Source organism: Tetrao urogallus (assembly GCF_951394365.1).
Source record: "Tetrao urogallus genome assembly, chromosome: 4".
Lineage (NCBI taxonomy): Eukaryota > Metazoa > Chordata > Aves > Galliformes > Phasianidae > Tetrao > Tetrao urogallus.
This window is the reverse complement of record NC_136817.1, coordinates 3,551,416-3,574,450: the sequence shown is the minus strand read 5'-3', so window position 1 is coordinate 3,574,450 and position 23,035 is coordinate 3,551,416. Positions and strand designations below refer to the sequence as shown.

General features: G+C 33.5%; 1 protein-coding gene across 1 annotated transcript in view; it reads left to right on the top strand.

The window, feature by feature from the left end:
- Positions 1-23,035, top strand: part of FSTL5 (follistatin like 5) — a gene marked incomplete at both ends in the record, with an annotated part of 215,004 nt that overhangs the window by 122,345 nt on the left and 69,624 nt on the right. The window contains one exon of the mRNA XM_079534468.1: positions 3,261-3,381. Within this exon, the coding sequence (XP_079390594.1) occupies positions 3,261-3,381 (121 nt within the window). The remainder of the gene's footprint in view (positions 1-3,260; positions 3,382-23,035) is intronic.

Here is a 23,035-nt window from a genome sequence, read left to right as displayed (position 1 = left end):
TTCTAACGTGAGTTTCAACATTTGAATACAAAGAAGTAAAAATTGCTTTTCTAACTTCAGTTACCTTGTTACGTTTCCAAAGATCATATTGCTACTGCTTGCTTAGGCTTCAGGGTGATCTTGGATTTTATGAGGCTGACTTAACCACAGCAAATCTTGAATCTTTTTAGATGAAATGCTTTCTGAGGTACATTTATCCTCACTTAGGTACGGTCTAGATTCTTGTTTTTATAGTAACTACCTTATATTTGACTCTGTAACCTCAGATCCTTCCTTGATGACATCTAACCATGTTGATCCATTTCATTCTCTATGCAGCCCTATCCTTCTCCACATTACTAATCACTTCACCTGTATATGCCATCTGCCAATTTGGTTTTTGTATTTATTTTAAATGATCAAAATAGTCAGAATGAGTCACAAGACCTCCAAAATACTGTTGAGTTCCTTATTGATGCTTTTTTTTTTTTTTACTGATACATTTATTTAAGAAAAACGTATCTTTATTGATACTGCAGAGGTTGATTAATTTGTTCTTGTTTTTTTGTGATGATACCGTGTGTGAAATTAAAAATACATTCAAGAAGCTATTATGCTTAGCAATGTACCTTTGCAAATTACATCCCTAGAATAAATGAAAGAAAATGGAAATGGGCTTGTCTGACAGGCTGTATTTCTTAGAAGTTGGTGTTTAAAAAAAAAAGTTGCAACACTTAGCAGTACCAAATATATCCAGCCTTCAGATGTGGATTCTGCTGTTTATTTCTTGAACAGATTTTTTTTTTTTTTTGTGCTGTCATAATATATCCCACCTTAAGGAATTTTACTGATAAGTGAACATCTGTTAAAAGGTTCTGTCCACAAGACAAATATGGTGAGTTAGGAACTCCCGAGAACAGTTAGTTTGATCCTGCTGATTTTAAAACAATAGTTATGTTTTCTGTTTGCTAATAACTTGGTAAGTAGACAGCTTTACCAAAGTCTTACACAGGTTATAATTTCATATCACAGCCAATCTGATCTAAATCCAGTTTTCCACTAAAACATGTAGGTTCCAATTTTCTTTTTCAAAATCCAGATTGCCATATTCTAATGCCTGCTCTGGCCTGTGTCTCTTGTGATAGGTGGGGAAAAATCATACAAAACTCCACAGAGATGAGTTTTTCTTTCAGAGAATTAGGCAGTGTAATCCAATCACATCTAGAGGCTAGAAGTGGATGAATCTACAACAGTTGGAACAGAAAATCACAGTTAATGAAGACTAATTGTGATACAAAATCTCTTCTTGACTTTCTAAAACTTGACCTCACAGATCTTTTGGGGAGTTCTGAGTATTGATTAAAACTGATTGAAATTTCTAAAGATGCACAAAGTATTTTGCAGTGTATAAACAAACACTGAGTCTCATATCTGTAATCAAATGTTCAGCTAGCTAAAGATGAGAATTAAATGGCAGGAGAAATGACAGCTACCCACAGTATCATACTAGGGATTACTGCAATCATTTGGACTAACCATTCATCAAATATGAATGATTATTTCTATTTTTAAAATAAAATTGAACAAATTATTAGATGGAAAGCATCATGAGAGATTACAAGCTCAAAAGATGGAATCTGATAATATTAATATACACCTTAAGATACAGGACAGTAGTTGTAAGTGTTGGTGGATTTTATTGCCTCATGTGATGTGATGTTAAATCCTTGTTTGTACAACTGAAGCTAATGGGAGTGAGTGTTTTAACCAATTTTAGACCAGATTTTATGAAAAAACAAGCAAAGCAGCAGTGTTTCTCATCCTCTAAGTGTTGCATTTCCATGAACCAGTTGTGATTTTAACTACATTTCAAGACTTGAAAGCTCAGATTTCAATCACAGTAAAAGATGCAACAGCATGTGTTGAAAACTTGAGTCTTTTGTACTTAAAGAAGGGCTTTTAAAGCGTTAGGAGTAGCTGGCACTAATGTTCAGGTAGCATTGTATGCTTCTGTAATTAATAACAACTAAACGTTGCTTTGTGTTAGTTCTTATCTTTGTGAATGGTTTTCATAATTGCTCATGTGCTAACAAGGTTGCCATCTTTTTATAAAGTGTTTATGTTAGTGTACAGAAAATAACTTGCCAGAGGAAAACATATTTGTCCTTTCTCTTCTCTGTAATACTCCTATTGTTCTCTTTGATATGTTTAGACATTTTGTATTTATGTGAATAATAACTGAATCCATTCTTTTCTATTCCTGCTGATTCTTTTGTAGAATGACTTGAACACAAAAGCATCTGTATTGCTTGATTTTTCAGGAATTATCATATAATGCAAATGCAGTAGTTCTCTAGTTTTGGGATACAGGTAGAGGACAGGAGGAGTAATTATTTTACAAATGAATGAACTGTATTTGCTTTCATTTTTCTGTGAATGGTACAAAACTGTGCAGCCATTAGATGATTAGAAGAGTTGTATTAGCTTTGGTTCTTTCAGATACGAAAACGTTTCTGTGTGTGCTATCTAAAATTAAAATTCTGAATATCTTCACATACAAACATCTTAATACCTTGGATGATGTCCAGGTCTTTAAACATAAGCGGTGCACAAATTAAAGAACGCTTCTCGTGGAGAAGTTCATTTGAGAGAAAAACTGGTAGCTATTAATTATGAATTGTTTACAAAGTGGATGTGCACCCATAATGAAACAGTGGTCTTTTCAGGTCAACTACTTTGTTAACAGGTCCTCGGAAAGATAATAGGCTTTTCAAAAGCCTCTAAGAAGCTGAAAAAATTAGCAGGGCAATTGGTGTTTATTTTAGTTAATCTTGAAAATGAGTGGTTTGGTGTGGTTTGTTTGTTTGTTTGTTTGTTTTGTGGTTAAGAATTACTGAGAAGAGAAAATCACGTGTTTTTGGGAAATTATCTTGTGGATATTCAAAATTTTCTAAATCACCATTTGCGATCATGAATAAGTAAAATCAGCTTTGTCATTTGTAGTTTCTCTACAGTGCTTCTGTATAGTCAGATTATATATATTTTCTACATGTTCTGAGTTTTTTTTATTAATCTCAGAAAGTCTGTTTTAAGGATATAAACTTTAAAACTGCAATAAATAATTACAAAGTAACTGGAAAATCCCTGACTTCACACGGTTTCAGTTCTTTGCTTCACAGCAACCTTAAAATGATCTATTAAATGATTATTAGAAACAATTAATTATACTAGAGAACTCTAAGAGCCCAAATGTAATTTCATGGTTATAATTTTCTTGTCAGGTAATAAAACGGGATGAGCTTGGCAAGGATCTGTCTGACTGCTCTCTGTTCGATTTGCTGAAATATGATGATTATAATAGTGACAAGCACCTAGGTCTGGAAGAATTCTATAGAGCTTTTCGTAAGTACAAAGATTAGCCTATTCTTTTTTCAGTTTTCTTTCCCATCTCTTGCTTTGTCTTCCTAAAATGTCTTTTTTTTTTTTTAATTTTTAGATTTTCATACATCAAAATGTTGTATTTAAACAGGCGTAATGTAGCAGTCATGATATTATAGAGAACTCTTTAATGAAGTCGATAAGGCATCTGTTTGTGTCCTTATTTCTGTGGGATTTTGGTAATGGAGAATTTGTAGATGATATTCCTTGATGCCAACTGCACTAAAAAAATCTTTGTTGTGCAGAAGTGAAAACAAGTGCAGTCTTGATGTTGTTATAGAAATGAAAATCGTAGCATGTTTCCCTACGCCCTTTCTTATTGAGTGCTGGTAAAAGCAGTTGTGATAAACCCAGCAACAAATGTACTGCTTTTATTGGTGCTTTAGGATTCAGAGGGGTGTACTGATTTGTAATATGCTTCTGCTGGGTGCTTGTTCTCTGAATGCTAAAGGTGTCTGGGATAAGTGCTTGTAGTACATATGAACTTCTTAATGTATCCACTGGGATACGGATCAAAATGATATCAAAAAGAAGAAAGAAATGGGATGATTTCTAGTTCCTTTATTCAAGGTACATATTCATTGCATTGTTTAAAAATAAAAGCTTGAAAAGCTTCCAGTTCATTGTGTGCCCAACAGCCAGAGGAATGTGAAATAGCTTTAATGGCTGTAATTATGGCACAGTGTGTGCTCTTTCAATAAAAGAAAAAGATTAGCTCTAGTTCCACTGCATTCGGTCTTCAGAGATCTTGAATTTAGTCATTCTAATCCACATCAAAAGTATTAACAAAAATTATGTATTGCTTTGAAAGTACACCTAGTGAAACAAAAGGAAAATTAAATGGCAGCCTTTTGGTTATTAGGCTACTACTCTTACAGCAAAACAAGCTGAAACCAAGTACTCCACACAGGCCAAGCCAATCTCAAAGTGAATATGACAGCTCCAGTCCAGAGGTGTGAGATGTGACCTGCTGTTCAGCAATGGCAAATTGTGTGTTTGTGAATACAAAGAATTAGTATGGGTGGTGAGCCGCAGTCATGCAAGTAGCACTCCATCACATTTTCCATAATTTGAGTGCCTACTAAGTTAAAATCAAACTAAGAGTCGAACTCTACTTTTCTTTAATAGACTGTAGGAATTCAGAACAGATTTATTCCAAACAAAATAAAAACTTTTCCTTCTTCAGAATTTTCTTATTTCACTGTTTCAATTTGGTGTCCTAAAATATTATGATGTTATGGTAGCATGCGTTGTGATTGTGAAATTATTATTTTTCACTGTGCGATGATTTTTGACCACTTCTGATGTTTTCAAATGTGTAGAAGAAACAATCCAAGTGATCAAAATATGACCAATTTTTTAAAAAGTACTTTTCATAACTACATCTTGAGGTCTTATAACTGAGCAGTAGCATTGGCAGGGAATAATTTTTGAATTTTTTTTTTTTTTAAAAGAAGTTTAAAAGATACATTACTCTAAATTAAAAATGCTTGAACCATAATTATTTTTTTTTTAACCATTCCACAGTTCTTTATTCCTTGAGCTGATAGTATATGTCTGTCTGTTTTTTCGTTTTTTGTTTCCAAATTTTCAATCTACTTTTAAATACAGTGTAGTACCTTATATTTCCAGTGGGTTTGCCTCTATACCTCTTAGCATTAGCGTGATAGATTTGATAACTGTTGAACTCCTCTCATTCTCTCTAAAGTTTGTCTGCCAAACAGCTGGAACAAAAGTTATTCATATTTATGCTGAAGAGTAGTAAAGAAAATTTGGGTTCATACAGCTGAAGAAATGGCTCCTATACGAAAATGCAGTGCAGAATTAAGTTTCTTTGTTTGCTTGTTTTTCTCATCTTTAACGAATTGCTTATTTAGGTAAGAAAAGGGAATGGAAGAAAGAGAAGGAAAGAATTTTTTTTCAGTCTCTTGTACAAGGCAGTTAAATGGGCACAGAAATACAAGCACTGTGTCATGGAAAAGGAGGTGGGATATCAGTCACAGGCCCACAGTCTGTAGTAATTCCTAAATCATTTTTCAAGGATGCTTTAGAAGACAGCCTTGTAGCTAAAGCAACTAAAATATAGAACATACCATAAATAGTAAAATATGATTTTAAGACATTTGAATGTGGTGAAGGCTAAAGAGCCCTCATTTCTAAGTATGGGTTTTAAATGATATCTACCTTCAGCAGGAGAGTGCTACGCAAAAAGAATCAGAAGATTCAGAAGGCTGAAAAAGAACTGAGAGTAGGCATTAGTGGTATTTGTGTCATAAACTTGAGCTATAAAGGGGATGGCTGTGATCAAGCATACCACGCGCATTTCTAGCTGTGATTTTTAACTGGCATTTAAAAACACTTCTATAGAATTTTGATCTTTGAACCCAGTTGGGCAAAATTAAAAGGTATTGTCACTATTATGCTGACCAGCTTGCTCTCAAAGTTTTTTTTTCGTTTGAAAGGATTAGGCAATTACATTTCATTTAAATATGACTGCATATCTATGGGCTTTATTATCAGTACTGCCACACTAGCACTTGCAGATGAGAAATCTTTTTTCATTGACATACTTAATTAGAAATGTTTCTGTCATCTAAGGACTGTAAATTTAGAATCAAACACAGTTGTAAATTTTACTGCTTCATTGTTTGTCACAGACAACAGGAAGTTTGTTTTTTTCTGGTAGAAACTAATTCTCCTTAAGAGCAAATTAAATCATTGACTGTTGTAAATGTATTTACACACACACACGTATATATATGTATACGCGTTTTTAAATGGTATATACGTATCTGTGTGGTATATGTGTAATTGCATATATTCTGTGAATTATTTTTGTCAATCTGTTTTTGTTTGCAAAATGAGTAAGAGAGATAGGCAGGATAACTCAAGATAAAAATATAAGCAGTGGTGTAATAATTCCTCTAATAATCCCTCTCTCCTTCAGAAAATCAGATAAGGCACTAATAAAGAAGGGAAGAAGGGAAATACTTAAGAGGGTGAACTGCCTTTGAAGTATGCACTGAAGTCCCAGTCTGCAAAATGTTACAAGAATTTGAAAGTGCTTACTGGCTTGTGTAGTGTTTTGCAGACAAGTAAGCCCGACGTGGCTTTTGTGTTATCAGCTGCTTTCATATATATCATGAGCTTGTTTTTGCTGCTATGGCGTATACCCACTAGATATATTTCCTAGATGTAACAAGTTGTATAAAATAGAGCATACAGAAAGGTACTTGATAGTTTTTTTCCATTTGTATAATTAAAGTGGGAAGTATAGGTCTCTGTACATCTTACAACCATGGGACTGAAGGGAATCATCTTGAACAATCGGGTCAATCTTCCACTGCTCCAGCTGCACAATGTAAAATTCTCTTCTGAGAGTTATCCAGCTCCATCTTAGCATTTTATTTTGTTGGTTTGTTTTCCTTCACCACATAGTCCCAAATTTTATATAAGAGATTTTATATAAGAGAATGTGGTTTTAGTTTTAGTCAGACCAAGGTGTATTTAACCTTGTCTGAAAGGGTGGCTGGAAGCATAGGAGGCTGAAGCCAAACAAAAGGGAGAAGTAGAGGATACAGATTTGTGAACGCTTTTTCTTCTGAAAAATAAAACTCATCTGATGCACTTTTTCGAGGACCTTCTGTTTTTTGTGTAATGTCTTCTCTGCTATGAAGATGATATTGTGTTTATTGCCTGTCTTCTGTTGCTCTTTTCTAAAATTAATATTTTCTCCCTTATAGTTCCTTATAAAATGAAATTTCAAAGCAGGTACTTCAGGTGGCCTTTATAGTGGCTTACAAAATCTCGAGGGATACTAGAAGTAAGTAAATAGCTTATTCTCACTCAGTGCACTGCAGATGTGTTCGTTGGCCCTTCTGTGATCGCAGTAGAAAGAATGATGGTAATTTAAATATTTATGAATAGAACTGATTGAATACAACAAATAGAAATTACAAGTTTATGGGAAATAAGTGCTTTTCATTGGTCCTTTATAATAATAGAACTAAATGCTTTAACAACTCATAGTCTGTATAACATGAAGAGAAAATGTTGTTTGCCAAAATTTTTTAGATTAATGTAGAACTATTTTTATCTTATGTGCCAAAATGGGGCCATGAAATGAAAGTCTGAAAAAGAGGAGGCTCAGGGGAAACCTTATTTCTCCCTACAGATACCTGAAGGGAGCTTGTGGAGAGATGGGCATCGACCTTTTCTCCCATGTAACTGTTCACCGGACTAGAGAGAATGGCCTCAATTTGTGCCAGTTGTGTTTCAGGTTGAACATTAGGAAATACTGCTTCGAGAGATTGATCAGGCACTGGAATGGGCTGCTCAGGGAAGTGCTGGAGTCAGTGTGTTTCTGGAGGTGTTCAAAAAGTATTTAGATGTACTGATGGACATGGTTTAGTTGGAGATATTGGTGATAGGTAGACTGTTGGGCTGAATGATCTTGGAGGTCTTTTCCAGTTTTTTTATGTACTTGCTATTGCTCTATGTATTTAAAAGTACCTTAAAAGCGTTATTCAGGTCACAAATACCAAATTGAGATCTTATTGCTGGGGTAATGTTTGTGAATCTGTATGTAAACCTTCAATAACGACTGTTATTAGTTGGTCAGGGATGGTGATGCAAAAATGCCATTCACTGTAGCTTTTGGGTGAATCTGTGACCAGCGCATAATATGAACGTCAAACCTTGTGCTTTGTTTTGCGTTGAATTATATAGAAAGTTAAACAGCAAGAAGTATCCATAAATGCAAGGCTTAGTTAAGAATTATTATCAAGTAGTCTAATTCCTGAAAATTGTTTTTAAAATTGCACTGCTCTACTTAACATAGTTTCACTCTTACTTTATTCTGTCAGCTGCAATTATTACAAGTGCATGTTCCAAAATCCTTTTTTGAAATGTGTATCTCTTTCCAAAGAAAAAGACCAGAACTTACCGCTCCCTGTTGTCTCCTCTCCTCTCTCTCCCCCCAAAAAGAAATCTAAGTAGAATCATAGAATTGTTAACGTTGAAAAAGATCTCTAAAATCGTCTAGTTTAACCATCAATCCTTCAGCACCATGTCCACTAAATCAAGTCACTCAGCACTACGTCTATATCTTCAAGTCCACGAAGTCTTACTCAAAAAATACCCACTGGATTTACATTTGAGTGATTTCAGTATCGTGTCAAAAATGTTTAATGTGAAATCTGAGTCAAAGCTTTTTAACTGTGACAACTCCTCAATAATAAAACTGTTTAACAAATAGCAGAAGAAAGAGTTTCTGAAGATCTGTCTCCTGCTATCATTAATTCCTTCTTGGCAACAAGTAGTGTGTATCAGGTTGTTGTTCTGGGGAGAATTATATTTCAGCACTAGGCTTGGAAAATACAAATTAACAACATACTGAGTAGAAGGTATTGAACTTTGTGGTAATATTTTTCCACTCGATATAATCCACCTGTGCTACCTGTATTTTCAGTCTAGAGATCATCAGCAGGAAAAGAATACAACCTACAACCCCTTGTATAGAATGGGCAGAATTTAAAGCTCATCATTTCAGTGAAGTGCATTTTTAAGGCATAAAATGTTGTTCCATGATTTGAAGTAGTACGCCTGTAATTTCTTGCGTGCTACTAATTAATTCATTTTGATACCAGGGATTCCCACATAATCATAAAATGCATTTTATTTGGTTCATCTCTAATAAGACTTTTAGAAATTATGTTGTTTTGTGTTCTGTTATACGGATACAAGTTTTGTTACTGTTTTACTTTGGGCTAGGCTAGGAAGATAATGCTTTTATGACAATGCATGAGAACATTAATTCTATTTAAGAAGACACTTAATGGCAAAAAAACCGAAACAAAACAAAAAAATAAACCTTAAAGTATGCAATATTCTTATTTATATTCAATTTACATTTGTAAGCCTGTTTCATGTGTGCCCAACCTTGCATGTTAAGATCAGGAGCGTGATAAGCCTTGCTGAAAGATTTGAGGTGGCTTGGGAATTAGTGCATTGGGCCATGGCTGGTTGTGAGCCTAGCTGTTGAGTGATTGGAGGCTTCTTGGACCACCACTTCAAGTGCATTCCCATTCCCAAGTTGCTTCCAGCACAATATGCAGCCTGTATTGCGTATGCTTTCAAAACAGCCCTACCAGTTACAGTTCCTGGAGCTCTGTAAACTATTACAGTTTTACATGGTCAATACACAGGACTTCATGAGCAAAAACATTTCTAATCAAATTGCAATTAGAATTTCACATTATTTATTGCAAGAATCTTTTCTGCTCATCTTGCCTCCTGCATTTCTCTTTATGATCACTGTGTGTGTGTGTGTTTTTTATATTAAAAGAATAAGCATATTTATTATTACTTTTTCCCTTAAATGTTGTCACTTGGCAGTGTAGAAGACCTTTGGGAAATACTGAGCTTTTGCCCATTCAGTTCGGGATCAGCGTAGGAAATGTTTATTTTTAACAAACTTAATTTTATTGCATGCATTCTAAACGTTGGTTAATATGTGATGGTATTATGTAGTTAGTATTTTTTTTTTTCTTTTAAAATTTAACCTGCATGTTGCTTTTCTTCTGGATAAGGAAAAGTTATCAAGATATTACATGATTTGGTTTTTGACATGAAGTTCTGAATAAGTGTGGTGTTTGCAATTTTATGTAGTTCTGTTAATGTCTCTCCTAGGCCAGAAAATATTTGTACGCATTTAGGTGAAATAGAAAATAGATAAGAAGTGTCAAAATAATTGCATCCCATTTTAGTGCGAATAAGCTATTATTTTATAAATTTAGATACATAGAAATGGAATTCTAATTAAGTTATGCATGACAGCTTTGTAATAAGTGAATGATTGTTTGTTCTGTACATTTAGCTGTAAATCGCTATCCATGGTGAACTTCAGTCTTTTTACAGCTGATGTCTTTATGTTGCTAGTTCAGAGATAATATTTTCATTTTTGCAAGTCATTGTACCTGTAAGATTGTGTTGTTATTGATGTTCCAGCATTCACAAACACCTTCATCTAGATGGTTCACATTTCAAAACACTTTGAAAATAATAATTTATAATCAGTTATCTTTACTAACTGTTGTAAGGGAATCAGTCTTACTGCAATGCAGGGGCTAAGGCATAGGGGAGAGAAAATGCTTCCAGATTATTATCCACAATGTGGAATGACTTGAATAAGGGAGGTGATCACTAGCTAATCCACAAAGCAGGGACATTAAAATATATTATTCACAGCAAAATTACACTTCTCCAACGGTAATGAATATTAATATGCTCATAAAATATTATTTAGTAAGAAATCTTGATAGCCATTGCACTACTTGTTTTCTTTGCACCCATAAAAATCACCTCTTTATCTGAATTTCTTATTTGGAAGTAGTTTTAGCCTAGAGCTATGATACTGTTAACCAACAATAAATATTCATTTAAGCAAAAATTCTAAAATAATTTAACATTATCATAATTTAAAATATACGTACATATTACTTTTCCTTCAAAAATAAATGGGATCATATTTAAGTTATTGAGGAATCAGCATAGTGTCATCATCTCTTTAAAACAAACAAACGAGAAAGCCATGAATAGGGAAAAAATAAAAAGGTAATGCATGCAGTTCTTTTAAGAGTCTTAGGTATGTATTTGAGAAAGTTGCTTTACTTTGAATACAGAGCAGAATGTAAAAATTTTGTAACTGTTTGCTAAGAGGAGATTAACAACGCTTAGCAGTTGTTTGAATGTTGGGATTTTTTTTAAAGATGTATCAGAAACACTGCTAACCAGAAATCTGAGGTGGATTTACTGTAACATGATAAGAACCTGAGTTGATTTCTCAACTGTGCTTAAGAAGTGGGGGGGGAAAAAAAAAAAAGGAAGTTGGATCTGATCTCAAGTCATCAAAAGGAGATCCTTTAAAATACTAAGATAATTTATGTATTTCAGATGATGAGTGAATTAAATAGATTCCTTTTTCTCCCAAGAATCAATTTATTTATTTCGAGAAGGATAAATTTATTCTTTTTGAGCAGATTTTTGTTTTAATGTTGTTTTTTGTTCTCTGCAAGCTTGAGTTTGCTAGTTGTTCTTAAGCATAGAACACTAATGTTCACCTTAAAAACTAAGTAACTTCATTCCTCAAATTGATGGGTGTTGTTATATTTTTACATATTCTGGAATCCAAATCAATCTTTTCCTGAAAGAAGACTCTTGGGGATTTGTTTTTTTTTTGTTTGTTTGTTTGATAACTCATCTACTCTGCTCATTACTGTTGGTTCCAATCGTATGTATAGGTAAGCAGATAAGTTGTTACAGTCAGAAGAAGACTATAAAAGGCTTTTAGTAGTTCCTGGGATTTGTGAATTTCTTAAACTTTAAAAGGGAATCTGAAGAAGTAGTTTTGCACCTATAGTTTTGCACCTAGATTGTATGAAAGAACATTGGAAATTTGTAAATAGGGATTAAAAAAAAAATCCGACCCTGCAATGGTTGTGTGCTTTTCTTTAGACCTTAATGTTATAGAAAAGTGTATTGCGTTATACTGGGAAAGTTTTTTTGATTGAATGCTTTCAAATTTTTATTGCATGTGATAAGGGGAAAAGAGCTGAAAAATGTCCCAGATCACAGAATCACAGGAGTTGGAAAAGGGACCTCAGAAGATCATCGAGTCCAACCCCATCGCTTCCATTGCTCTCTCAGTTCATTCCAATTTTCCTACAGAATTGCATTCTGGCAAAATGTCTTTATTTCAGGGAATTTCATTACTAACTTCATTTCCAAAGCACAATAATTACAATTTCAAGTTTTACTATAGTATTCTTCTATAACTTATGAGTATATTTACTTACTTAGTTTATGCAGTTTACTGCTTCAGAAAGACCGTGTATTTGGTCAGCCGAAATAAAGAGTGAATGGGATATCTGAGTCTAAGTATTTGCATAAGTCCTTGAAGAATATGAAGTAATAGATAAAATATTTGTTTTGAATATTTTAGATGTGAAATGAAAACAAGTGATTGATCTTAACGCTCCAATTTAAATGCTTCAGTAAACAGGTGAAGCTTACTACCTGATTTTTAAGTTACGCTCTATGCACGTAGGTATGTTTATGTGTAACACACGTGCACCCAAATAAAAGTGTGTAGGTGTATAGTTTAATCTGTGGAGTACTTTTTAAGGCACTCTGTTAAGACATTGAATTCCTATTAAAAAATATTGTCAGTTTTGTGAGCACAGTTTTGCCACGGGGTTCGGAGCAGGAAAGGGAGAGGAATTATTGGAAACAACTAGAAAAAGTATTTTATTGGAGACACACCCAGGCGTATTTTTATCTCAATTTCCAACTTTCTATAGGAAAAATAGCACAAGTAGGAGCTTAATAGGCCGGAAGAGAAGTGTACTGCTTATCAACTGTCATACCGTTCCCAGTACATCTGCAATTATAGCAGTTTTAATTGTTTAAAACTGTTTAAAAATGTTTAAATTGTTTAAATTTTAATTGCAATGATATTCAAGGGTGTTAGTGTGACATGCTTGCAGTGTGTCCAGATCGTTTTCCTGCACTCTTCTGTCGCTTATTTTACATCACTGTAGGTTATTTTTGTTCTATTGTGGTTTGTAGTTGTTTTTTTGTTTTTTCAAGTTAATTTTTTCCATTTAGTTTTCTCCTAAGTAATGTTTGCATACTTGCATTTTCTGTTTTCCTTCCCTTTTCCAAGTCTACAAGGGTTGATTAAATGGATAAGTTGAATTTCTGTGTGTGCTCCTGAGGCACCTATGCCAGAAGATGCCATGGAATGGGGGGGAGACAATCAGAACAGCTGAGGGCTGCCTGCTCTGTTTGCTCTGTACTTCTGAGATTCTTTGTATCTTGTTTATAAAATGTATTGAGTAAAAGAGTGAAATAGTGATTTTCAAGGCCCTTCAAGATGCATCGCTTTGGGAAAGCAGAAATGTGTATCCATCATACTAAAGTGTTTCCTGAACTATTTTAAGCTAAGGGAAGGAGACTATCTCTAGTAAGTATTCAATGCTTGGCTTATTCCAAAGGCATAAAGCTACAAAGATTACAGAGGATAGGGTAATTGTTTGTTATGGTCTTATAATTTAACAAAGAGTTTACTTTGAGGCTCAGAAAGATTAAAAAAAAAAAGAAAAAAAAAAGAAAGAAAGAAAAGGATGAATGAAAGAAAACGAAGAAGTGAGCAAATAAAAAAGAACGTTTTTAATGAATGAGTTTATCAGCTGCCCACTTGAAATATTTCATTTTAAAAATTCCTTATAAGTTCTCTTCTACGCATTTTATTTGTGTGGGATTGATGTTGTAATCTAAAAACATTTACTTTAAGGACAGTGTGATTTTTTTTCTCTATATTATCTAATATGTATAATAGCAACTGCTATTACATGTTTTAGGTATTTTAGTGCATTTACAAAGTGCTTGGATGAAAGGGTGTTTTTAATATGATTTTATATGATACTTCTGACTTGGAGATAACTACATTTTCTGAATGTGTATGTTAAATGAAGGTAAATGCAATTTTAATGTTATTTTAAGTTAGGAAAGTCGAAATTAATTTAGTCCTGTTCAAATGGAATTATTCAGTCTGTGAAGATATGCATACACATATATATTAAAAAAATAAAATTACTTCTATTTATTTAATTTCCATAATCTTTGACCTTTTACCCTCTAGTGTGGTTTATCACAGCTGTCAACTTTTTGTAAGAAGCTTCCTTTTGCCTTTGCTGTTAATGCTATGAGGTAAAACAATTTGGAGGTGTATAGAGGGAAGATACCCTAGGATATAAGCTGTTTAAGTCCATATAAACACTGACCATCTTATGACTGGGGAAGTAGTGGAAGAAGATTCTGACAAACCCTGTTTTGTCACTTCAGATAATTGTATTCTAAGCTAGGATGCTTCTTGCATCGCTTCTATCTTTTGAACTTCTCAGAAACACGCATCTCATGATTTTAGATAATAATTATGAATTTGTTATAGAGATGCTTGCAAGCAGAATTCAGTAGGAGCAGTTGGAAACACAGGTTGTGAATATGTAATGAAATTATATATCGCATCAACTCTGCTGCCTGTGATTGTTGGAGGATTTATTTAGTTGTTAGACTGGTAAATGTTTCATATTCACAGGTTTAAAATGTATGTACAGTTATCCAAATGAGTTTTAGATACTTTGAATTTAAAAATTAAGAAATAAAATAGAATTTCTGCCAAAGGAAATAAGCACAAAAAATCTATCTGTGTTCATGTGGTACACAGAATGCATTTGCCAGTAGATTCTGAAGCTAGTTTTCTAAATAAATTGTGTTCTCAGATTGTCAAATGCTCTGTTAAGTAGGTTAGCAAATCATTTATATGGGAGGTACAATTTTAGCCACAGTGAAAATAAAGGCACCACATAAGGCAGTGAAGCTACAAGCAGAAATATACATATTGCAAAATTACATAAAATATAATGCAAATATGTGAAGTTATGAAAATACATGAGGATTGAGGGAGACACAAAAACCTTCTTTATATACTTCTTTACTTAAAGAACTGGGAAACTGTCTAAGATGGAAGCAATCCAAACAATTCATCTGATTACCATTCAACCATGAAAAAATGATAGGAAAAATGACACTTTAAAAAAAAAAAAAAAATTTAGCTTTGTGATTATAATTCTTCTCAACCTAGACATGTGGTGGAGATGTATTTGTTGGAGGGAATAGTTGAAGTGGTTTAAAATTTGCTGAGCACTCTGTTTAAGGAATATTTGATGCTAAACGAAGATTATTGTGTTTGTGCTTATGAAGTTCTACTCAAATATCCATTTGAGTAACAATGTATACATAACAACAACTTCTCTGAATTACAGTAAGGATCCATTTAGTCCAGTATCTTGGATCTTATTTTCTTTAGGGAAGATTACAAAAAAAGAAAAAGGGTATTAAGATTCTTGTATTGTACCTCCTTTATTTCTAGTGATTTTTGTTTTGGAGACTGATTAATAGCTCTTGATGAATGCTTTGCTCAGAAATTTGGTTGCTTTTTGGAGCCATTTGAAATTAACATCTACATCATTGTTTCAGAATTCTTCACACTTTAATGATTGCACGCTAGAATAAGTATGATTTTTGAACATCGTGCATGCTTTCTTGTTAGTTTATAATGTATGATAAAATACTGTGAGCAACTATGCTATATTCTCAGTCTCCCATATCCTGAGATTTTTTGAAGCTCCTGGCTAATCTTTGCAGTCAGCTCTTTTCCATTCTGAAACGTTTCATGTAAAAGCTGCTTGTGTGAAGAGCTTACCACATGCTTGATTGTTCTTACGATGCTTTTTTTCTTCTCAAGTTTTACTACATTTATTTATTTTTTTTTCCCCCAGGGGAAAGGGCTAAAAACAAACAAAGTGTCGTCGTGGATTTAGAGAGTGGTGTAGTAACGCTCTGCCTATTTTCTTTTATTAACACATTGTCAAGGCTGAGTACATATTTGCATAAGGCTGCCAATTGTATTCTAAAGGTCTCTTACCTAAGCAATAACAACTTGTTCAGAGCCTATCTCTTTGTAGACAGGTTTGGTCCCCTTTTTCACCTGCATTTGATACTTTGAATAACCAATTGCATATATACTAAACTTGGCAAACTAGTATCATAAATAATGTCTTTATGCAAATTTTTGTTTCATATCTAAATTATCTGATTACCTATTTTCCAAAAATGTTCTCAGAAATGTGTTGTCTCATTTTCTTCTCTCTCCTGCTGGTTCAACATGAGGCAATCCGGATGGAATTTCACCAGTGACTTTACTTCATGTGAAACTTAAAAACAGAACTCTTCAATGGAGAAATGAAAAATCATTTCTAAAACCATGAGCAGATCTGATGCGGGTTGTTTGTTACAAGGTAGAACAAAAGTCTGCTCGGGCAGTAACCAAAAGTGAGGGCCTCTGTACAGACAAGTAATACAGCCAACCTTAAGTTCTGGTTTGTTTTATTTTTTTCTTCTACATGTAAATTACATCAGCATTGTAATTTTATATTTTTAAATAAATCATTGATTTATTTTTCAGTGTAACTTTCATTCTACTTCCGTCTGTGCTTTTTCCACATTGTAGACTTCTGTGAGTAACTGGCTCATAACTCTACTCTTCAGATTGCAGGAAACTATTGAATAACAGCTGCATGGCCTTTCTTTTCTTGTAGAGGAAGTATAGTAGCGCTGTTATGCTTCAGGCTTTCTAACTCCCATTTATATGTCAGGTAATTTGATTGTGAATTACTGCCTTAGAATTTTGTACTGACAGAGAGAACTGTTTTCCAGGTTGGGTTTTTATAAAACTCTGAATATATCCAGGAGTCTTAAATACTTGGAAATTCTATTATCTCTCTAAGGGGGGAAAAAAAAAAGATTTTAAATTTTGAAATAAAATGGAGCTGAACATTAAATAAAATTGGCAAATTATTATATTGATAAGCGGAAATCTTTGTGCATAAAACTGTGAGTTACGAGGGTTGCCAGCTCTCCTTTTATGATTACTGTTTCATTATGAATTAGTTCCAGAAATATTTTGTAGTTTAAACTGCCGCGTTTTAAATGTTTCATTTGAGGTAACTGCAAGTATGCAGTATTGATGTTCAGCATCTGTGTTTGCAGAGAACATAAGGAGCATTAAAGTTGGATCTATACTAGCAAAATGACTTGAAAATATTGATGCTAACTGTTAACATTTAAATAAAATGTTTTTGTTTGAGCTAGTCATATGCAAACACAACAAGCGTGTTGAAATTGATTTTTGTGTAAATTATCTTCTTTGGTTAGATAGATGCACCAAATATACAATAAATAATGCCAGAACCAATTATCACTGCTTCAGCAAATTAGCCCTTCCATGTTACATAGGTAAGACAGCTGTATTTAATATAAACTTCAGTTTTTTTGAAATCTGTTTTCAAGAGGAAAACATGTTATGAATAATAATGAATGAGGATGCATAAAATCTGGTTATTCCTAATGTCCTTTCTCATTCAAATTTGGCTCTTAATAATTTAGAGTAAGTTATACGGTTTTCAATATGCAAGTGAGCTCATGGCAAACGTTGGTTTCAAATCTGTTTTCAAATAATATAACATTATGATGTTTCTTCTGTTCTTCGTCAAGGCTGCCTTACATATTTGTGGTCTGGATTCCAGGAAGTTTTGAGACTACTATTAACTATTCAAAGGTTAACCTGAAAAACTGGATAAGGAAGTAGTCTCAATGACCACATTTATCTTAAGATACTTTGGAATATATCATAAAGGTGGAAAAGTTTGGACATCCACTTTCACTGAGACCCAAGGCTGTATTCTTTTTCATGTGAAGGTTGCTGATTGACAGTTTCAGATTTGGTACTGGGTTATGTTTTATATTAAATAGCGCGTGGACGCGGAAATAGTAAATCAGAATTGACTGCATTTGCTTATGACTTATGTGCTGCTGTGATCTAGGCTTGCTTCTAATTGAATAGCTAGAGTGTGATCAGGGTTTACAAGCTTATGTAGTGTAAACACAGTGAACACTTAGCTGAACTTTGTATATTGGCAGAGGTGGTGTATTTGAACCAATTTTTACTCAGTTTGCTGAAAAAGACATTTTATAATATTTTAGGCACTATGTCCTCTGCTTCCCAATGATTTAAAACATCCTGTGGTCATAAAGAGTTTTAAAATGCATTGCATCCTGGGCAACGTATCAACAGAAGCTCTGGATATTTATGCTGCCAGGTACTAGACTAATGGAAAATAACCAAGTTTAAAACTATCTCAAATAAAAGTAGAGACATGGATAGTGCAACGTGTAGCTTGCATGGTGTTATGCATAGCAATCTGCAGCAGAAAGGCTGCTATTCCAACTAAGCAAGGCATTGTAGATAGCTTAATAGCCAACAATGGAACCCTTTTTATATCTGATTAGTAAATTTGTCTGAGATCCTGGTTATTTAGGTAAGACTGTTGTTTATGTCAGTTGATTTAAAATACAGTAACTGGAATTTAGGTAAATGATAGCACTGTGGAGGCAGCTGAAGAGTAAAAGCACAAATGAGACAATTTAATGCAATGATGGCCATAAGGAGAAATAATTTTATTAAGCAAAAAAAGATGCTGAAGACTGTAATTAGCAAATACACCCTCAGAACCTAGAAGTTAGAGCCTTACATTTGTCTTTTCTTTTGACTGCCACCAAATGCATTTTTCAGTGTTAAGAATGCAATGTATGAACATATGTCCATACAGATTGTTGGACAAGAAAGGTTTCTTAGCTATAGGTGTCATATCATATAATTATGACAACTACAATTAGAATTAATCATTACTTATGCATTCTGAAGGACATATTTTCTAAGCAATGTGGCACTGTAAATGAGAGTGTTGATCATATTTTTCTGGACTGCTGTGGTTTCTGTTGCTTTTAGAATTTTTTTTAGTATACAGCTATTTTAATTATATCTTGCCCATTTGAATATGGCCATTAAAATGACATTGAAGTCTGAAAATGGCAATAAATTATTAGGAAATTATTGTTTCATCTACTCTGAGATCCTCTTCCCGAAGCAAACCCTAAGGTTTTCATTTGTTACAGCTTTATTAGCTCAAAAGAGACTGTTGTGTAATTTTGAGTGTATAATCTATAAAAGCTCTACATTTATATCTGTACTTAAACCTAAGGTATTGTATCTGACTATTTTCATATCAACAATTTATGTAGCATGTATCGAATCAAATTCTAGCCCATCACTTGGGCTAGACTAACTTGGAAATTTCCCTTAGGATTCGTTGAATGATGCAGAAAATCTGTTACAGAGCATATTGGGAGAGATGTTAAGGTTGAAGAAGCAGTTTCAGTCTGGTGAGATGATAGAAATGGGACGGAGATTTATCTTTTACCAGCTCATTCACGGTATCTCCCAGAAGATGGAAATTCATAGAAGTTTGAATTTCATCTTCTTCTTATGGTGAAGGGCTACTCTGTAGCCTTTCAAGTGCTACAAGTGCTGTGTCTCGTTTAGTGGTTTCCCCTGTGGCGGAAAAGTTTAAAGCCAAACACTTCATGAGTTGGCGGCTTTCCTGGCCTGTTTCCTTTGAGGCTAAAAAAAATTCTCCTACAGATTGTACGGGCTCTGCAGGCTTTGTGGACTCTTGTAACTAGGCAATCTGTAGGGTGTACCCTTTTATCTGTGCTGTTGTCACTGTTCTCAAAGTGAAGTGATGATACATCATCATCACGTTCAAAACATTCTCCTATTAACATTCCAATTGCATGAGAATGTCAGACAACGCCTGATATATATACGAGTGTGTATGTACTATTTTTCAGTGCAGCTTTAGATAGACTTGAGTGTTTTATCTTGGCAAGTTTAATATATTTATTGTCCAGAAAGTAGTTCTGTGAATTCGTGGTTGGTTCAGGTGTTGATACGATGTCACTGTGATAGAATCGTCACTTCAGAAACTCAGTGAATATATGTGGATTCTTCCCAGTGCTGATAACATTGCACTTCTGATAATTCTTGATCTAGCATGATGCATTAAATGAGGTGCAGCCCATACCTACATAGAAACAGCTGTACACAATGACAAGGGAGTCATAAATAATCAATGACTCCTTGTGCTTCCATGAACAGTGTTTCTGAAGTATTTTTTAATGATTCTAATGCCCTGCAGAGCAAGTGAGAATATATGTTTTATTGATTTTTATGAAGACTTAAGTGAATCATTATAGTCCTTGTGGCACTCGACTTGAGTCCTGTTGAGCTCTGTAGTCTGTGCAGACTCAGGAGAAACACAAGGGACCAAAGAGCAGTTTAATTGAACGGACACAGGAAGTAAAATTCGTTTAATTAAACAATTAAATGTAAACATTTATATTTCTTCCTCAGTGTTTAATGTTCCTGTAAACACCAAGCCTTTGGTATGGAACTGACTGTGGTTTTTCATATCAATTTATGGTTTAAAAAAAAAAAAAAAAAAAAAAAAAAGCAAATTCCAGTTAGATTGATACTACTCTGCCAGGAGATCAGATTACTTTTCATTTCTTCCATTATGTTAAAATAGTGAAAGTAGTACATTATTTCTCATAGTTCTTCCATTAAGTTCTTTATTAGCTTTAAAATAATCATGATCTTGTTGGGCTAAGGGAAAATTTCCATCCCCTCACTTTCTCCACAGTCAATAAATTTTGCAGGAATCAATACCTCCGTAGGTTATTTTAATGACTGTGGTTTCATACCTAACTTTACAGAACAAAGACTAAGCATTAGTTTTAATTTAGAATGAAAGGACGACTGTGGTAGTTGTACTCTGTAGATTTTTATTTTTAATTACACTAGAGGCCTTTAATCTATCACATACTCTTATATGAGTGGCTGTGGATTTAGGAGGTGAGGTTTCCTTCCCAGCTTAATTTTGTAGGAAACCGTGGTGTAACATCCTGAAAACCAAGCTTACAAAATGCCGTTGAAAGGAGGTGAGGGAAGGAGTGTTAAAATAGACATTATTTAAGAAAATATCTTAAATAATCAGGTTTCAATCTGATAAACTTAATCACAAAGAAGAGGATTTAAGGTGTATGTACTTAGAGGATTCTTCATGAAGAGTGCAGTGGCATTAAGAATGAATAGGTGGCAGATGAAAAAAGTTGCATTCAAACTATAGGACACAACCATTTAAATGGTACAAGCAGTTAAGCTAAGATCCCGTATTTGGTCCTTTAATCTACTTTCATTTTCAATATATGCTATAAAAGGTGTCATATGTCTGTTATTTTTAATTTACCAAATGTTTATACGAGACATTACTGTTTCAATTGTGATGAAAACAACCTATGAAGAAACTAGAATGCTTTCTGTTGCATTCATTTTTTAGTTCATCCTATTTAATATTTTGTTTATTTTTCAATATGTATATTCTAATTCTGTGCCAGGAAGATCTGGCGTTGATACCAAACAAGGAAAAGAAAGTGTGTCTGTATATGTGTATATATATATATTCAGCATGTGTGTGTGTGTATATATATATATATATATATATATATATACACATACATGCTGAATTCATTAAGCTAGGCAATCAGGTGAAATATTTTACTTCATTCTAAATTCTGAAATTTTGAAACATTCTTTATGTTTCTAGGTATTCGAATAATGAATGATATGTATTTATCTTGAAGATATGCTTTAATTTCTTCCATGAAATAAATGTAGCACAACCTATCAGTTGTTCTCTATTAAATCTAACTGACTAGTATCAAAAATAAAATTGCTTTTGAAGCTTTTTTTTTTTATTTTGTTGAAGCCTTTGCTTCTTTTCTGTTATGGTTTCTATTAATTTTCTTTATGGAATTAGTTTCTATCGGACTTCCTACAATTATAAGCTATTATAATATTACTTTTAATTTACATTTAAAAATATTTTTATATTCCTTGTTAAAAAAAAGGAAAGGTTGAATAAATATTAATTTAATGAAATATCTTAAAATCCTTTCTTTTTGAAAAATAATGGAATTTTGAAAGTTGAGAAATAGAAATCTCTGCTATTCTAGCCTTAAAGCTGGAAAGAAAACATCTTGAATTTTGATAGAAGCTCTGCTGCTGTGTTAAATAGCAGTGACACAGTTATTTATGCTTGTGCATGTGTGGCTAATAGAACTCTGAAAGCAGGTCTTTTGATGTTCTTAATAGATCTTTGAGATTTATAAATATTAACATATTGATTATGAAGTGGTGCCCTACATTTTCCTTAATTTGTATAATAAATGATAATTAATACAGCATTAATTATATTGTTGTAATTCTATCACACGGATACAGAATGGGCTGCCCAGGGATGTGGTGGAGTCACTGTCCCTGGAGGTGTTCAAGAAATATTTAGAAGTTGTACAGAGGGATGTGTTTTAAGTGAGAAACATTGGTGACAACTGAGCAGTTGGACTGGCTGATCTGAGGTCTTTCCAACCTTGGTGATTCTATGTTTCTATGATGTGGGTTGATCTGAGCTGATCACTGTGAACTCTTGCAGCATGAGTAGGAATTCAGGCTCATCAGCACCCTGTTCTAAGTGAGCTCTGTACTACGTTATTTTTGTGATGAATGGACGGACATATTGTTAGATGGAAATCATTTTGTACAGGAAAAAATACTTTTTTCAAGTTTTAATTAGGGGCTTTTCACTTATTTGCACTTGAAAAATATTCTTTCCCTGTGATAAATCATCTAAGATGATGGAACTGTTGGGATACGACCTCTGGAATGCTTTAATTCCGGTCTCTTGGTCCTTTTTTTAATGTATTTTTCAATTTGAAAAGCCAATCAAAATGCTTATTTCTGGAAGAACTATGTTTTGCGTCTATAAATGTAATATTTACATTTATAGAAAATAACATCTGTTCACAGCAAAGAAGATTTCTTCTTTCAATAGTTTAATTACACTGAAAAGTGAAATTCTGTATACTTTCTTCAGCTTAGCATACCAAGATCATTTTGAACTTTGCCAAAAGACAAAGTTTTTATCATTTAATTTTTGAACTGACAAAGTTAGACATGCTAATCGTGATGCGTGCTGATTTT